At 38.3% G+C, this 17,291-nt stretch overlaps 1 protein-coding gene across 7 annotated transcripts in view; it reads left to right on the forward strand.

Moving 5' to 3' along the window:
* The window catches only part of MEF2A (myocyte enhancer factor 2A), an 82,765-nt gene that overhangs the window by 29,536 nt on the left and 35,938 nt on the right, over window positions 1-17,291 (forward strand). For all 7 annotated transcript variants that reach the window (XM_069026066.1, XM_069026062.1, XM_069026065.1 and 4 more), the window contains exons 2-3: window positions 4,780-4,974; window positions 9,424-9,627. In XM_069026066.1, coding sequence (XP_068882167.1) covers window positions 4,921-4,974; window positions 9,424-9,627 — 258 coding nt within the window. In that variant the 5' untranslated portion in view covers window positions 4,780-4,920. The remainder of the gene's footprint in view (window positions 1-4,779; window positions 4,975-9,423; window positions 9,628-17,291) is intronic.

Here is a 17,291-nt window from a genome sequence, read left to right on the forward strand (position 1 = left end):
TTGTTACTGGTTTTGTGCACCTCTGCAAAAACCCCAGCAAGGATCTGAGTGTGGTTTCTGTTAAGTGCAGACATAAAGGTATGTAAAATCCCTTTGCTGGAAATTTTAATTTTCAAATTTAGGTTATAAGTGGTAGCAACGAGTTCTGGAGCAGGGCTGGTGGAATGTCTAGAGCACAGTGATGACATCTCATGGATCTCAACATGTGTCAGTGCAGTCATATCTGAGTGAATGTATTTTTTGTATAATTAGTTTGAGACTTAGAAAAAAAGGTGTTTGCAGTTGTATACTTTATATGGGTTTGCATCTCTTTGAGGTTCTGAAGAAGAAAATCATCTCTCTCTCTTGGACAGTAAAATGGAGTCTGAGAATCATGTTTGACCTTGCTCCACACAGCCCTTTAAACTTTAGATGAATTATTTTGGTGAAGACATTTTTTGACTCTTTTTTTTTTTTTTTTTTTTTGTAGCTACTTCTACTTAACGTTGTGGGGCAGGGAGAGAGGACACTGACATACATCCATTATTACTGCTGTGAAAAAATGAGATACTCTGTGGTATCTGCCTTGTTGGTGTACAACAGCTGACATGTGGTGGTGGGGCTCATCTCCGTGTTGCTTGAATGGGCATTTTTATATTCTGCTCTTGAAAGTGTGCAAAGTGGCAGAATAACCAGCAACTGTGCAGTTCAGCCATGATCAGTCTGTGCCCATCAGCTCATGCTTAGGGGCCAAATCTACAAAAATATCTAAATGTCTGCACAGGCTCCTTCAAGACTAGAAGAAGACCTATTAATCTTGGTTTAGTAAAAATTACTCTCTGCTTTTTGGTAAGCCATAGCCAAGGCTTGTGTAAGATGCATCTCTGCAGATCTGTGTTTTCATGCAAATTATCTGACGTCAGGAAGCTCATTCCTTTGTGTGCATTGCAGTAAATGAGCCGTGAGGAGACGGGGACTGTCAGATGTAACCTGTAACCATGGTGGTGAAATGGAAGTTTCAAGAAAACAGTCAGAGGGAAATAAAAGGAAATTAAATGGAAGGAGTATGATTCTGACACAGTTTTTCCTAACCTGTTCTGCCAGGAGGCTTCCAGACCTTGTGCAGTTTTGCACAGATATGTGTTTCCACTGAACCCTTGAAAGAATCTTTTTAAATAGGTCAAATACAGTTTCCTTGCTTTAAAGTTGCATCTCTCTCAACAATCTGTGAAACTGAAAGCATTCTTGACAACAAACTGAGATGAGCTCCTGAAGATGTGCAGTTGTGAGGGTATGTTTCTGCATGTGGTTCTGTTGTCTGTCAGTAATTAGTGTGCTGTTTTCACATGTTTTGGGGAAGGGAATAAATCCAGAAAATTTGGAATTGTTTACTTTTAAACAGTAAGAGAGGCTATTACTTGGACAACTACAAATGTAATTTTTCTTGCTTTTAGTGCAAGCTGACATTATTTTCTGTTTGAAGCTCACCATGAAGCATGTGGGATTTATTCCTTCTTTCTCTCTTCTTACTCTAATTATTTTGTTTAATAGATGCCTGAAATCCTTCTTTAAGACAAACTAGCTTTTGCTTCTGTGTGCCCATGCAACTAGTGTGAAGCAGTTTTGGTGGCTGTGATTGGATTCTGTAACTTAAGGAAGTAGAACTTTACCTTCATCAAGGTTACTTCATATTAGTTTCATATTTACTCTCAGATATAAATGTGGGTTGATCTTCATATGTCTTGCATATCTGCAGGTTTTCCTTTATTTGGGCAAAAGTGTGTTGATAATCTAGATGAAATGGCTTTGTGAATTAAGAGTTTTGCCTGATGTATGTTTGCAGTGCAACTATGATTTAGCAAAATGAAAACTTTGCTAGTTACATTTCTGATATAACCCTGTGGTGGGCCCAGTCTTATATCTTATCTTGCATAACTTTGTTGCTAGTCAGGATAGAAAATAAAACCACAACTGTAATGTGATCAAGGATGAGTAAAAGGAAAAGTCGTTCTTCCCATGAGAAATGTATCATGCCTTTGTCACTGGCAATAACTTCCCATTGGGATGTTCTGAGCATGCATGAGAAGTCCCTTTTCACTGAACAGTTTTCTCTGATTTGCAGCTGTGTAAGGGTCCTTTCTGCCCTGAGCTCAAGCCAAACTTCTGTTTCAATTCTTAGCCTTGAAAATCACCTTGTATGTGACTTCAGAATGACAGAAATGCTGCATCTCGGAGCGGGGCCACCTTTGGCAAATGCGATTCCAAGCCAGGTTCTGGTGTCCATAGCAACCTGTGGGAGAGGGAGGCGAGCCTGGACCCGGGCTGGACACACATGCAAATAGGAATTGGGAGTTTCTAAGTGATACAAGTATTTAAAGCTGAAGAAAGTCAGACCTGAGATAAAACAGTGAATTGTCATAAATGGGAAATAGCTTGAAGCATGTATGCTTAATAGATCATACACACTGTAAAAGACCTGAAACAACACCTCAAAGCTGTAACAAAATGATGGTGAAAATTACTGTTTCCCATTTCCCTTTGTGTGGTGGTACATAGAGCAGATAAGAGTGTTTCCCTGCTACTGTGCCTTCCATTAGCTCATACAAAACATTTGTGCCTCTCTTATTTTGTATCCTTAAGTATATATATTGCATAATCTCACATTGTATTTCTCTTCCTCTCTCCCTCAAGTTCCTTATTTTATTCACTGCATAGACTTGAATATGTGTTGCAGGAGGCAGAATGACTCCAAAAGTTCCTGATCCCAAAATCACTCAATATGTGGTTTATATTTTTATTATGCTATTCCTGTGTTCTTCCTTGACCATCCTAGTGATATCTGCTAGTAGCCACAGATAAAATACTGGCCCAGATGGATCTCTGGTCTTGCGTGGTGGTCGCCTCTGTGTACTAGTGTTGATGGGGGGGTGCGCTTTTAAAAGCAGATGAAGGACTCTGGTAATTCCATATGCAGAGAACAGTTTCAATAGTACATGGTAGGTTTAAAAAAATGAAGCCACACACGAAGGAGAAAACAAATTTTAAAAGCTAGTTAGAGATCCTTTGATTAGGTATGTTCAAGGGATGCAACCAGATTTTTCCAGAACTAAACTTAATGTATGATCATCACATGAGCTGAGATTTTTTTTTTTTGAGCAACAATGGGATAAATCTATATGTCAGCTGTTGCTTCCGTGGAAGATATTTGCTGTGTGCTGTTGGTTGTATAGAGGCTAGTTCATTTGGTCTTCACTGGCTGTTAATTACCTTCTTAGCAGCACCTTGGAAGAAATTATTTTTCATGAAGAAAACAAAAGTAGTGCAATGTTGATGCATGTTTTCAAGTGTTTTGCTTTATAGACAATGTTTAGTGCATATCCTTTAGACCAGTGGACATCATACTGTGTAAGTGTTGATTTGATTTTAAATTTCATGAAATAGTATTTCTAAATACTCTTGGGCATTTTGTTTTTTTAAAGCAGTCCTTTGTTGCTGTCAGGTAAATAGAAAATGACATCCCTTCATTTTGTGATGTTCCTCCACCTCTGTTTTTTTTCTCCCAAGAACATCCTGGCTGTTTCCTCTGCATAAATTGAATGTATTGTGAAGTGTAGCCTGTGACTAATCGCCTCTTGCTGTCTCTGCTCATTAACTGTCTGATTGTGATGTGGTTGCACCACTTTCTACACATGGCCTCAAGGATATGGCATGGTGACACCCAGATTAAAATATGCAAGGCTTGACTTCAGAAGATGTTTTGGGTTGGAAAGTTAGAGAGGTTATCAGATAGTACTGGGGCTGGTTTTGCCCCTTTGAATGAGTATTAGGTGGTAATAAGATAAATAAGGTGTACTTATTTAATGTTTATACATTCTGGTATACACTTGATGTTCTAGAAGCCATTTAGTTTAAATTGTTCTCCAGTTTTCTTCAACTAACATCATCCTACAATTCAAGCAGTATGTCTGGAATATAGCTTAGCAGGTTTTTTTTACTGAAAATACTTTTGAAGTTTGTTAAATATCAGGCAGTTCAGTGCAGAGTTAAATGTGGTGGCACACTGGCTTTTCAAGTTTCCTGCATGTTTATCTTGGTGAACAATATAAAAATGAAACAGGTGCTGGGCTGCAAGTGGGTATTGGCAGATGTGGCACTTAGGGGGGTTATTGGAGAGAGAGGAACTGTGTCAGGTCTCAGGTCTTCGTTGGTGTCTTGGTAACCATGAAATAGTTTTGTTGCAAAACTGTTTTCTGTGGTCTCTTTTAAGTAGAGAGATTCCCTCTTTCCTTTTCCCTCTTGTTTCCCAGTGGAACCCCAAGTATTGTCTCACAAAATGAGAAGTAATTTGGCTTAGGAACAGAAACTTGATATTCTCATGGCTTTTCTTGCTATTTTTGTGATAATTTTACAAGAGAAACAGGAAATGCAAAATGTTTCTTTATAAGGTTCCCTAAAATATTGAATGGAGTTTACAAAAATTTCATAAATATGTGAAACCTCAGATAACTAAAAGCCTAAAGCTTAGGGGGATGAGCACCACCCCTTTGACAATTATGTTTTTAAGGCGTTCAATTGAAAGTGTGTGAAATTATTAGTCATTTTAAGTCTGTAGTTTATAGGTAGAATGCAGCAAACCAGCTGGAGTTTAACTGGAAGAGAGGGTGTAGTATAATACTTCACTAATGAAAATACTTGATTTGTCACTGAAATTTCATGGTGCATGTGTTTTTTGTCTCTACAGGTTTTTAATGGTTCTTCCATTTTAGTAATTTGTACATTAATTTTATCCATTTTTTTTAGGTGATTATAAGAAGTAGGAACCGTTTCGCAAGCTGAAGACAAAGTAAAAGAAAACTGTATCATGTGTTAGAACACTGAAGAGGGACATTTCTTGGATTAGTTTGTTTCTGGATTGCTAAGCAAAAGAAAGAAGACGCGAAAATGGGGAGAAAGAAAATACAGATCACGAGAATAATGGATGAACGGAATAGGCAGGTGAGAAACAAGGAGTCTGCATGAACAGGTCCATCAGTAATCTTAAAAATTAGTGGAAAGTTTGAATACATTCATCCTAATTCATTGTTCTAAAGCTGAGCTTTGTCTTCATATATCTACAGATGCCCCTGCCAGAATATGAATAAGAAACCTCAATGATTTTATGACTGTTTGAGGAAAAAATATTATTTATAAGTAATAACTATTACTACTTTAAATCAAATTTAAAATTGTTGTTCCTATTTAAATGGTACTCTAGCCTGTACTACCAGTAGATTGGAGGGGTGTTTTTAAACATGCATGTCACTTGATCTGATAACTGCTAGGAACGCTTTCTACTGAAGACAGAGAAAGGATGAGAAATTCAGGAAGGATCTAGTAAAAGTAATTTCTGCAGCACTTTGACAGAGGAGTTTGAGGTAGCTGTGGGCAATATCTACAGTGCTTTGGATACAGTAACAAATTTTTTTAACATTCTATTTAAAAAAATCAATTTATATTTCCTTTAAGAGCTGTTTGCTACAACTATCATTGAAAATTGTCAGTTAGAAGGGAAGAGTGCTCAAAATGAATGTTTTGGGGAAAGCTGCTCTCTTGGCTGCTTGTGCCCTGTGAACTTGAAAAGTACCAGAAGTTGATGACTGTAGCAGTCATGTTTCCTATTAATTTCTAAATTGCTACATGAGATAAAAAATAAAATTTTAATTGGATACTGAAATATATAGTGGGATAACTGGAAACTATCATTTTTAAGGCAAATTATTACAGGAATGACTTAAGATCTTTAAGAACAGTGCTGGTGGCTGAGGCTGAAGATGCTGGTGGGCCAGTGTCTTTTGTCCAGTGATAGTCATGAGCAAATACGTGTGGGCTGGAGATGCACATGTTACACGACCCTGTAATCCTCTTCCAGCTTTTAACTATTCTTAGCTCAGGGATTTCCTGAGCTGGATGTGGTTTCCGTATATTTAGTAACCATTAATGGATTTTTTTTGTTTGTTTTCCCCGCCCCCACCAGTGAAGTTGTTCAGCTATCCTTTGAGCCCTTATAATGTTGCAGCATTTGCAACATCTTTTGTGTAGAATTTCCTCTAAGTCTGTTGCCTGTTGTTTCAAGAGACACCATTTTATTTAGCCTTTGTCATGGTTCTGCTGATTATTTAGCTCTTGTATGGAAGAGGCAACAGTGATTCCCTATCTGGAGTCTGTCCACATTTGCTTATTGTCTCCTAAGATAAGTTTTTTCAGGCTGTAGCTGCCTTGCTTACTTAGTTGTTTTAATACAAAGTTTGTTCCACACCTCTTGCGACTTCTCCCTGAACCTTCTGGAGTACTGCTACATTACTTTGGGTGGCCAAAGGACCCAGAATTCAGGATGCAGGCAAAACATGGACTTACATAGTGGTGTACTGCTGCTTTGTTCTGTTCCCTTCCTGCTGTTTGATTTCCTTTTTCAACTTCTGAGCACCAGCTTGACGTTGGGGTAGCGTCAGAATTCCATGGGACTCTCTTGCTGCTGACACATCAGCTCAGAGCCCATTGTTTTGCTGGTGAAATCAAGATTGTTTTTCTCCCTGTATCACTTTAAAGCAATGTAAACTCTGAGAAGTCTATATATAGCAAGAAAAGTATTATTGGAGTTTGGGAGAAAGCCAAGTATTGTGTTTGAACAGCTTTAATCACCCAGTGACTTTGTTTGATGTAGATAAATGTTGTAAGTACGCATAGTAAAAGTAGATGAATTAATAACTTCAGTTCTTTTCAGATCTTGCTCTACAACTTAATGCACATGTAAGAGGTGGAAATTGATCCCCCTTATGCCTTTTTTTAATGAATCTGGATTAAGTTGGGCAACCTTGGTTTTGTTCTGCTTGAGATACAAGTAGCATTATACTTCTGTCCTGACTTTGGTGAGGTGCTTTTTTTCTTTCAGGAGGAATTGTTTTTTTCTTTTGAATCTCCATCCCATTGTTCAGCTTGAAACAATGGAGAGGAAGAGAATCAGTGCATTTGTATCAAATTTTAGACCACTTACACCATTGCTGTGACTGAAGCAAAATAGGGAGATTAAATTCTAGGTTTTGTTTCTGGCAGGTTTTTGGCTAGCATCTTTTTGGGCTATTTAATGACGAGGAAGAGGATTTAAGCTCTAACTTAAAAGCAGGATTAGGTTTGCCTTGTCCTTTTTCTGTGGAAACTCAGATGAAAACACACTGCATCTTGTTTTTAAAATGTTTTAGAGAGATTAAATAGTTTTTGTTAGTGGAATCTTATTTTTTATATGTAGTGGTATCGATGGCCTTTATCCCCACTGGTGTCTTGTGGTTTTGGTAGCCAGTATATAGAATTTTATCACATTAGAATGCCCCCATGCACTGGGAATTTATAAGATATTTACTTTGAATTTTTTTTTCATTGACCCAGATAAGGTCAATGAACAGAAAGTGTAGTTCGGTTTTGTCCTGTCATTTTTTCTATGGCCTGTATAGCTGGTGAGTAGGACACTCACGGACATGCCTATGATGTCCTGGTTGGATGTTTAGTTTGAGGTTTAGGTGTTTTTCTTTGAAAACATGAGTAGAATGGGACAGAGCTCTGCCTGCAAAGCAAGTTCATGTAACTTGTGTGGGAAGAAAAACTACTGTTTTGTCAGAAGCATCTCATTCCTGATGGGATTGTATGTGAGCTCAAAACAGAATATATAGACCATTCCTCGGGGGGATTACGATTGTCATGAGACTGTCATTGTACTATTAATTAAGCAGCCTTATCTGCTTGAATGAGCTGTAGGACATTTATCTTCATTAAGCTGAAGAGAATCCAGTGCAGTAAATTAGATATCAAAGGAGCTCAGTCTTGCTGCCTTTGCTGTCTCCTCCTCACCCATTTTTTTTGCTAAGCAATATTAAAATAGTGCTGGGGAAATCATTTACCTGCAATAAAGAGACATATTTCTGGGTTTGGTGTGGTCCTAAATGGAAGGAAAAAAAAGGAGACATTTACAGAACTAAGCCTGCTTTTGGAGTTCTGAAATGAAAACCAAGTTTAAAATAATCTATGTACCTTAATGAGCTTGGAGTGCTGTGGTAGAGGGGTTTGTGCTAAGCACTGTTCAAGCACTAAGTGAGAAGTTGATGCCAGCTGAGAATCTCACAATTGAAGCAGCCTTACAAGAGGTGAGAAAGATCAAGTTTCAGTAAAGAAATTAAGAGCCCTTGTCCAGGATCCTACTGGTCCTCAGTGGCAGTAAACCATTCTTTTTTTGGAGGACTTCTCCAGGTGACACAGCACACACACATCTTATTTATGATCTCTTTTTCCTGACAAACACTAGCCAGTGGTACCTCTCTATCCCTGCTCATACTCAGGAAATAACCCTTTAAGTGTCAGAAGAACAACAGCTGTATCTGTGCATCCTCTGAGACTGCTTATGTGGTGGGAAGAATAGGATATATTTTGTGTTATTGATAGTATTAAAAAGGTAACATGTTCGAGATAATCATCTCTGTAGAAAAAAGCCTTCAGGTGTGTGTACAAAGAAGTTTCCCATCTGTTTTCCAAAACTTGATGTACAGCTCGTAATTAAACTATAGAAATCCAGAAAACAGGTTTGGCTGTTTCTTGTGTCTTACTTCATTCCTGTCTTGCAAAAACTTCTTGACTGTTGTCTGTGGAACATGGGGCATGTGGATCACTCACCTGTCACAGAGGCTTATGCTTGGAATTGTAATAGGGGGCTGTCAAATACATTGACACTTCCATATCCTTAGCTGCTGTCTTGTGAAAGGAATGTTTTTGTTTTGTTTTGTTTTTGTTTTTGGGTCATAACTGATGGTAACTTTTTCAACTGTTTCCTCCTTCCCCAATTGGCAAGTGCTCCTGTGTGATGGTCTGTAATGGGTTTGTTTCCCCACAGCAGTTCTAACTTGACAGAACAATTGTTTTGTGACGTTTCCAAGTGGCAGAAAACAAGTCAAATGATAAGTGAATCTGATTAGATGACTTAATAGCAACAAGATAGCAGTATTTCATAACTTTGCATAATTAGAAATCATAGTGCATAGTAACAGTGTTACTTCCATTGATTGTTCTGTTTTCTTTGATTTTATTAGAATTACAGTTGTAAGTACCACAGAAGAAAATACTGTGATACCTGGAAAGTCAAAATCTGTTGAACAGTGGAAATAAAGCTAAATTATCTTCTTCTAACTAAAATTTAACTCTCCTTGGTAGTTTTTTACCAGTGGAAGAGTTGGGGGTGTGTAATTGTTCAACTTCGTCTAATAGAGAGAGCACTGGGACCAGAAAGTATAGGTAGTTCTTGTGTTTAATCTGCGTATTAGAGTAGGAATAAACAGTGTAGGCTCAATTGGTGTATTCCTTGATTACTTTCCTTCAAATCCATGTCATGTGTTTTAAAAAAATAAATCATTATTCTTTCTTCTCTAGGTCACCTTTACAAAGAGGAAGTTTGGATTAATGAAGAAGGCCTATGAGTTGAGTGTGCTCTGTGACTGTGAAATAGCACTCATCATTTTTAACAGCTCTAACAAACTCTTTCAGTATGCCAGCACTGACATGGACAAAGTTCTACTAAAATACACAGAATACAACGAGCCCCACGAAAGCAGAACCAACTCAGATATCGTTGAGGTAACAATTTGAAAAGACACGTCAGTCTTCTTATCTCCTTAATACTTAAAATATAGAGCAACGTAGAGTATTTTAAGACATTTTAACCGAATGTTTTAAAGTTATTTAATACCATGTTACAAAATGTAAACTACTGCTTTTAGTCTGGTTTCTCTAAGGCAGTAAGTTGTCTTTACAGCCATGTTGTTTTCCCATCTGCCCTCCACCCCCTGCCAGGTTCTGGGAAGCATGTTTGATTTAAATCACATTTGGCAATGGAAATAGAGGTGTGAAAAATTGTTGTTTTTCTAGGGAAGGAGGGGGAGAAATGTTCAGGGTTTTAATGGGGAGAAAAAATCGACTGAGTGGGAGAGGAAGGTCAAAAGAGTGCCCTCAGCCTAACAGACAATTACAGTTGGCCCTTTTTCTTCTCTGAGGTAGTAGCCACTTTATCAGTCATATCTTGAAAATGGATCAAATCAGCCGCTGCCTCTGCTGCCCCTTGTTCAGCCAAAAAAAAAAAAAAAAAGAAAAAAAAAGCCAAAAGAAGAGAATCTGTGGAATAAACAAACTTAATTAAATTTGTTGTCCAGTGACTGTCAATTAAAATAGCAGCAGAATGACTGCAGTTTCTGCAGTAATAGAATAACATGAATATATTTACTCCAAGGTATTGGTTTCATCTACTTTTATAATGCTTGAGCTTTAAATAGAAACTCTTTTCAGTACATAATTTCTAAATTAGGTGCAGTAGAATTCAAGGATTTTCTTGGCAATTGGAGCCTTGATGTACTGTAACTGCATTTCAGAGCATGTCTCCAGTAGTCCTGTAAATAGACCAAAACAGGTGGCTGACTTAAGGGTTTAATTTAAATTCTGAAGTTGTCTTCTGAACAAATGCCTTGCTTTTTAGGAATGATTTCAGAATAATGATTAGCCTTGAATAGCTGAAGAGCCTGTTACCAAAGGGATCAGAGTACAGGGATGGTACTAGCTGATCTTGTACATGAGTCTGCAAGCAAAAAATCAAATTGACAAAACTGAGATACAGACAAATGCTTTATATTTCTTTCTGAGAAGATTCTCTGCTAATTTGTCAACTGTCTTTTATGATCAGAAAAAAACCCTCCCCAACTTCTGTCTTCAGCATTGAGTTCTAAAAGGAGGGATAATGCAAGCCATGAAGAGTTGAAGGCTTAGTCACTGGATTAGCATAAATAAGGGATAGCCACTGGAGAGGAAGGGAAAACCTAATTCCTGCAGAATGAGCTTTTGATTGTGACAGACGTGAATTTGAGACAGGGATGAAAGTTCAGCTGGGTTTTGTTCTGCATGCAGGGCCTCTTTATGTTGTGACTCATGGTAATGGTGCCTCTTCACATCACGAGGACTAAGGAAGGACCTCTTCCAGAATAATTCTCTGCAAGGCTGCTTTATTTGGGTTCTTCTTTTTGGTGGGGTTTTTTGACCAGGGTCAAGTGTTTCACCCCTGACAAGTACATTAAAAGTGCACTTAGTACCCAAGGGGCAGATGTGCTCTGAGGGAGCACGCAAGGACCCATCTGCAGATTCTTTCTAATTTTCCTCTCTGGGTTTACTCTTTTATACTAGTGTGGGATCTGGGACTTTATTCCCTTTTTTCAAATACAGTGTAATTTAGGAATGAATCTTCCTATCTCTTCAGATTAGCCCTGTGTGCTCTTTAGTCTGGTTGTGAAATATTTTCACATTTTTTTCTTTCTGGATTGATGGGTGCTTGGAGTGTGATAGATGTTTAGTTACATCACCAGCATTTTGGAAACATGCTGAAACAACAATGTAAAATAGCTTCTCTTTTTTGTAAATACATTGAAATTCTATTTTAACAAATGAAAATTACTTAAAAAGAAAGCCTAAAATCTGTAAAATTCATACTAAACTGAATTATAAAAATTAATTCCATTTTATGGAGTTACACCTGATATATACATCTTAGTTTAGTAATTCACTTACCTCCTTGAATGTGGTAAATAACATTTACTGTGACATAGGCTCACCATGGAACTATTCTGGACCCACTGTGGTCCTGATGTGCATGACAGGAGGGTGAGTTATCCTGTGCTAGAAGGAAAGGTAATTCCACACAGCTCGGAAGCTGGATAAGGGAGGGAACAAATCTGCTGGTACTTATTTTCAGTACTGGGTAGATGGCAATGTTGTAAATTATTAAGTGAAATCGATGAGACATCTTCCCCTTGTAGTTGTCTCCTGCTCGGTTTTGGCATAGGAATTGCTTTTATATGCCCAGAGCTTGGTGTCTTCTGTTGCTGCTGGAATGTTTGTGAAAACATAGTGGGAGGGAGAGCACTGGCATCTTAAATGAATATTAGAATATTTTTTTGATGCATGCACTTAGGTCTTTCACTGAACATGTTATTGTAGATGGGAATGATCTGTTGCTGTCCTATACCTATTCTTTTATGAGGTTACTGGAGTGTAAGGGTAGTGCTCTTGCACAGCATAGGTGGACCACATAGAGATATTGAAAAGAGTGACATTTTTATTCAGTGTGTGCTTTAAATTCTTGAAATACTGGGATCATGTATTTAGTTTTACAAACCCATAATGACACAGTTGCAGATTGTTACACTGAAGTGCTGTCTATGATTTGAAGGACTTGCTGTAGGTGTTAAAGCATTTGATGCTTTAGTGTTCATGGACTTCTTTTCTGTAACAGATTATTCTTGACAAGTAATTATTTTTCCTGAAGAAAGAAGTACTTCTGCAGAGTAAAATGGGAAGAATTTCAGGTTTTATCAGAATTCTGTATCCATATGGTCAACAAAATGTTTTAACATGTAAACGACAATTTGAGACCTTGAGCACTGTTTTTAAATCCAAAGGAAAAGAAAGAGATGAACAGGCACTTTTATATTTTCTTTAGTGCAGGATGTTAAGATTATTGCAGGTTATTTACAAGGTATCGCTTCCATTCTGGGTCCTTCTGCCCCTCAAGAAGGCCTCAGAAAGCAGCAGTTGCACACTTGTTCCCTCTCTTGTGGCCTCACTTCTCATGGGAGTTGAGGGCTGAAGATGGCTCTTCTTGCCTGTTTAGCTCAGCTTTTCATTTCTTTTCCATGTTTCGATTTTCCTTGACTGATACGGTAAAACAGGGTTTATTTCACCTACACTTGGCCATGGTGGGTTTTGCATGTTCCTCATCTCACCTCATCAGACTGAGGTGATTTGATTTTTAGGAGCCTGTGTAAAATGTGACCTACTTTCCCAGTTGGCATCTGTGCCCAGGAGAGTTCTGGGCGGGTGTCAGTTAATGAGCCTCTCCTGTGCTCTGTAGTTTAATGCTGTTTTCAGTGTAGTGTAATGTGCTGAATAAGGCTTAGGTTATACCCCAGATATTGACAGCTGTCCTTGAAACAGGTAATGATCTGTAATAAAAATTGTAACTAGAAAGTACAAAAAAATCTCTTAAACTATGGCGCATAGTTACTGCAATCATCCTCATTCTTGTGGAAGGACTGCTCTGGTGTAAATTCCAGCAAGTGATTTGGATGTTTATATTAAATATTTTACCATGGGGTTTGCTGACTCTAATGGGGAGTAACATTTGTGATGGCTTGGTGCGAGAGTGGTTTTGTCAGAGTTCAGACAAAGCAGGTAAATGACCCTGCTGCTGCTTTCAGCAGGGTCAACAAGCCAGTTTAATCTGCTGTAATCAGCTGTTCTCTTGCACTAAAATACATTTCATCTCTGCGTTTTCACAAAATTTTAATAAAGAGCTGTTACAGGAGCAGTACACATTCCTTAATCAGGAACATCTCTGGGATCAGAGATGGGATTGTTGGCTCCTGGCTCCGAGTGAGCATGGAGAGCTCAGCTGCACGTGGAGAGCCTGCAGCAGGAAGAAGCAGATGCATCTCCCCAGCCAGATGGAGCATATGCCAAGAGACAAGTGTAGCAGTGTGGGGAGCATAAACAGAAAAGTTGGTGTTGAAACACTGTGTTTATAAACCAAAAGCTCTCTGGTTTTGTTTTTTATCCAGCTTTCTCCACCTCCCAACATTGCTTCTTTTCCAGGCTGGGAATAACCAATGTGTATTTTGAACTGTTGTTGGTGTGTAGTAGTTTGTTTTGGTAGCACTTGAATTGGTTCATTGCTTCCTTTTTTTTAAAATTTGGGTTGACTTCATATGAAAATGAAGATCTGGGAATCGTATCTAAATATATACTTGGATGCACACATACAAAATTAGATGAGAATGACCTTCGGTTAATTGATCTTATTTCCTTCCTTGGTGGATACCTGGTGTATCCGATCTAGATAAGGACTTGAAAAGCAATTTGGGCTTCCATATTTTGCTATTCAAAGCTAAAAAGTAAGATGGTAGAAACTGGGTCAGATTCTTAAAAATATTTATTTCTTTGAAATGTTTTATAAGACAAGGTACATTGTAAGTTTTTAGCTTTATTTTTAAGAGGAAAATGCCCTGCAACCAAGAAAATGGAAATTGATGCTAAATGTAGGTGACTAAAATCTCCGAATTTATGTGAAATATCAGCACAGCTTTACAGAACTGCGAGGCAGCACATGCTGATGGTTAAATGCACACTGGAGACTGGAGGGAGGCTGACACTGTGATGTGTTAACATTGTTTTGCATTCCTGCATATTTGATAGATGGAGAACTGCCAGAAATGGGCAAGACCTGGGGGACTAAAGAAAGAAAAAAGCAAAAATCTTTGGGCTGATAGAACAGCATGTATTGGTTGTTGTATTATGTATTTTTGTACTTCAAACTGCTTGATTTGATCTCCAAACACTGTGGGAATAAGTGGTACACATTTAAAAAGAAGGAAGAAGCTTAAGAATTATTTCAGTGAAGTAAGGAAAAGACTTGGTAATCTGCCCATGATGCTGAGTAATGTAGGCATTATCGGGCTTGATTTGCTAAATGATTATGTAAATGTAATTATACTGCATATAACATTTGAAATAATTTGAGATGGCACACAAATACCTTTGAGACATTTTAACGAGGTGATCGAGGAGGATTTATGTATGGTTAAGGACTAAAATTTTCTTTTAGCTTACCTTAAAAAGAGGGAAAGTGCTTGAAAACTGAAGTGGTCTGGAATGAGTCATCAAAAGCTTTTATATATATATGTATACACACACATTTTTATGTATCTGTGTATAGTGGTTTGAATCTTATTCCTTTTCTAGTAGAAGTGTTTGCTGTAAACCTGACTTACAAACAGGTTATACCTTGAAGTTTCAGTTCCCACTGATGATTTAGGAAGAAACAACTACCTTGAAAAATTTAAAATGTGATCAAGGTAATAAACACTTATTTTCAATATGGTGACAGAAGACAACAGTATTTTGTGCTGAACAGAATAGTTGCCACTCACGATGGTGTCTTTGTTTCTTATTTCTCTCCCCTCCTCTTTTCTTTTTAGTTTGGGAGATTAAATTCAACACTTAATCCCCACAGTATTTTTTTGAGCTCTTTACTGTTACTAATTTTTCCATATCTTGCATTTGGTAATACTGTTTTACTTTACAATATTCTTTTAATTCTTTGGCGGTGCCGAAATAGTTTTGGACATACTGATGACTAATGTGCCTCTTTATTTATTTATTTCAAAATGACAGATTATTGGTGACTTTAAGCAAGCTGACAATGCTGGCAAAAAGTTTTTGTTCCTAGTTAATGTTGTTTTGCATTCCTTCATTGCTGATATATAAAGAATTTCCAGAAGTAGGATAGATTTTCTTGGTTTTGTTTTTGAAGCAGTTTTGGTTTGCCTTAAAATAATCTAAAGCTGTACTTCCCTTGTATCTGAAGCAGTGAATAAATTTAGTGTTTTAGGGTTCAAGAATACATTATTTCTTCTGCCTCTTAGAACAGCACTTTAAATTTACCATGCTCTGCTGGTGTTCTGAATTTTGATGAATTCCAGATTTAGTCTCTACTTAAAGCATGTAGATATCTGAAGTTTGTCTAGAATGCATCTTTTTATAGAAGTTTCTGAAGTTTGCTAATAATGACTGTACTTGGCTGCTGTATTGCCAGCAGTGATTTTATGTAGCTGCAGTTCAGGGTGCTCTCTGTCCTACGCCAGCCCTGTCACAGTTACACCAGTGACATGACTCTAAAGCTGTGAACTGAAATTTGCTGTGATGTTCTCATTTTTTAATAAACTACCAGAAAAAGCTGATCACTGAGCAATGAGTGACAGCTGACTTGGCTGTGCATCATTACAATCTCAGACTGGATCGGATGCTCCTCTGGAGGCTGTGCTGCTGGGAGGGCCAGAATCCTAAAATCATGTCAAATACCAGTAGAGAGATTCTGTGTGCTCTGTCTACCAAAAATCTCTACAGAATCGGCCCTACAACAAGGAGGGATTGGATTCTTCTCTGTCTGTAACTTGGTTTTATTTCCCAGCTGTGCAAGTGATGTTTTTCCAACTGATTCTGCACTGTGTTTGGAGAATGTCTTTATTTTTTTATATTTCCAGGGCAGACACACAACGTCCAGTTCTCACACCCACTGCTCGGGAAACGCTTGTCAAAGATTCATTTCTGGGTTTAGCTGTTCTGGGGATGTTGTGTTAAGTAGGATTGAAAACTGACTCCAAGAAAATCTGTAACAGCTCATTGCTTGTTAGTGCTGGAGTTCATGCAGGCAATCACACAAAGACATAATTATTGTATGAACAAGTTCTTCAAGCTGTGCTGGTCTCGTGTATTCTGCAGCCCTTGTGTTGCTGCAGAATTTGGTGCTTTTGAAATTCTGTAGTGACAGAAAAGTGTATTTTTACTTTGCAATTTCAAAGCGAGGACCGTGGCATCTGTTAATCAAGAGAGAGTGACTTTACACAAGCTGTGCATGGAAAGAATAGACCCAGAACAAAGCATCTCCTGCAACTACAGGAAGATAAAGGACTGTTCTTTCTGTGATAGGCTTGATGTGAGTGGAGGCTTAATGTAATCCTAGCTTTTGACTTCAGGCTCGTGCATTTGGTTGTGTCTTCTGCCAGGGATTAACCACCTTGCAGGAGGGACAGCAGCAGTGCTGCTTCTTGATCATCGCTGTTCCGCAGCCACTGTTCCAGCATGAACTGGCCAAAGGAGGGGAGGGTCATCCCCAGTGCTTCACTGCTTCCTGCCTTTTGGACCTCACCCTGTTTACAGTTTTTAATATGTTGCTTTTAAATAATCTTAATGTTTGGGCCTTGAGCTGATGGTGCTTCTGCAGCAGAAGGCTCAGGGAGTCTGTGGTTTGTTCATTGCCAGGGTTTTACTGCAGGTGGTGTGGCCCATCGGGGCTGTAACACTCAGCACTGACCTGAACACTTCAGGTGGAATGGTTTGGGGAGTAACTGCACCTGAAGAAAGAAAATATTGATGGTGGTAGTTCTTGTGGTACAGACCTTTGAATAGCCTAGCAGCACATAACATGTGACTGTCATGTGCTCTGTGACATGTGACACACTACATGTGACATATGGTTCTTCACAATAGTTGTAAAGGAGTATACATCCAGTTCATTCTGTGACTTACCAGGGATAGTACATCTTACTCCTGTCATATCAGTGATGTGACATTTCATATGGAGGCACAGTAATTCACAGTGGAGACTATGGAATGCTAGGCAAGTTAGTTAAATTGGCAGTAGTGTG

Source organism: Aphelocoma coerulescens, chromosome 10 (genome assembly GCF_041296385.1).
Source record: "Aphelocoma coerulescens isolate FSJ_1873_10779 chromosome 10, UR_Acoe_1.0, whole genome shotgun sequence".
In the NCBI taxonomy this organism is placed as follows: Eukaryota; Metazoa; Chordata; class Aves; order Passeriformes; family Corvidae; genus Aphelocoma; species Aphelocoma coerulescens.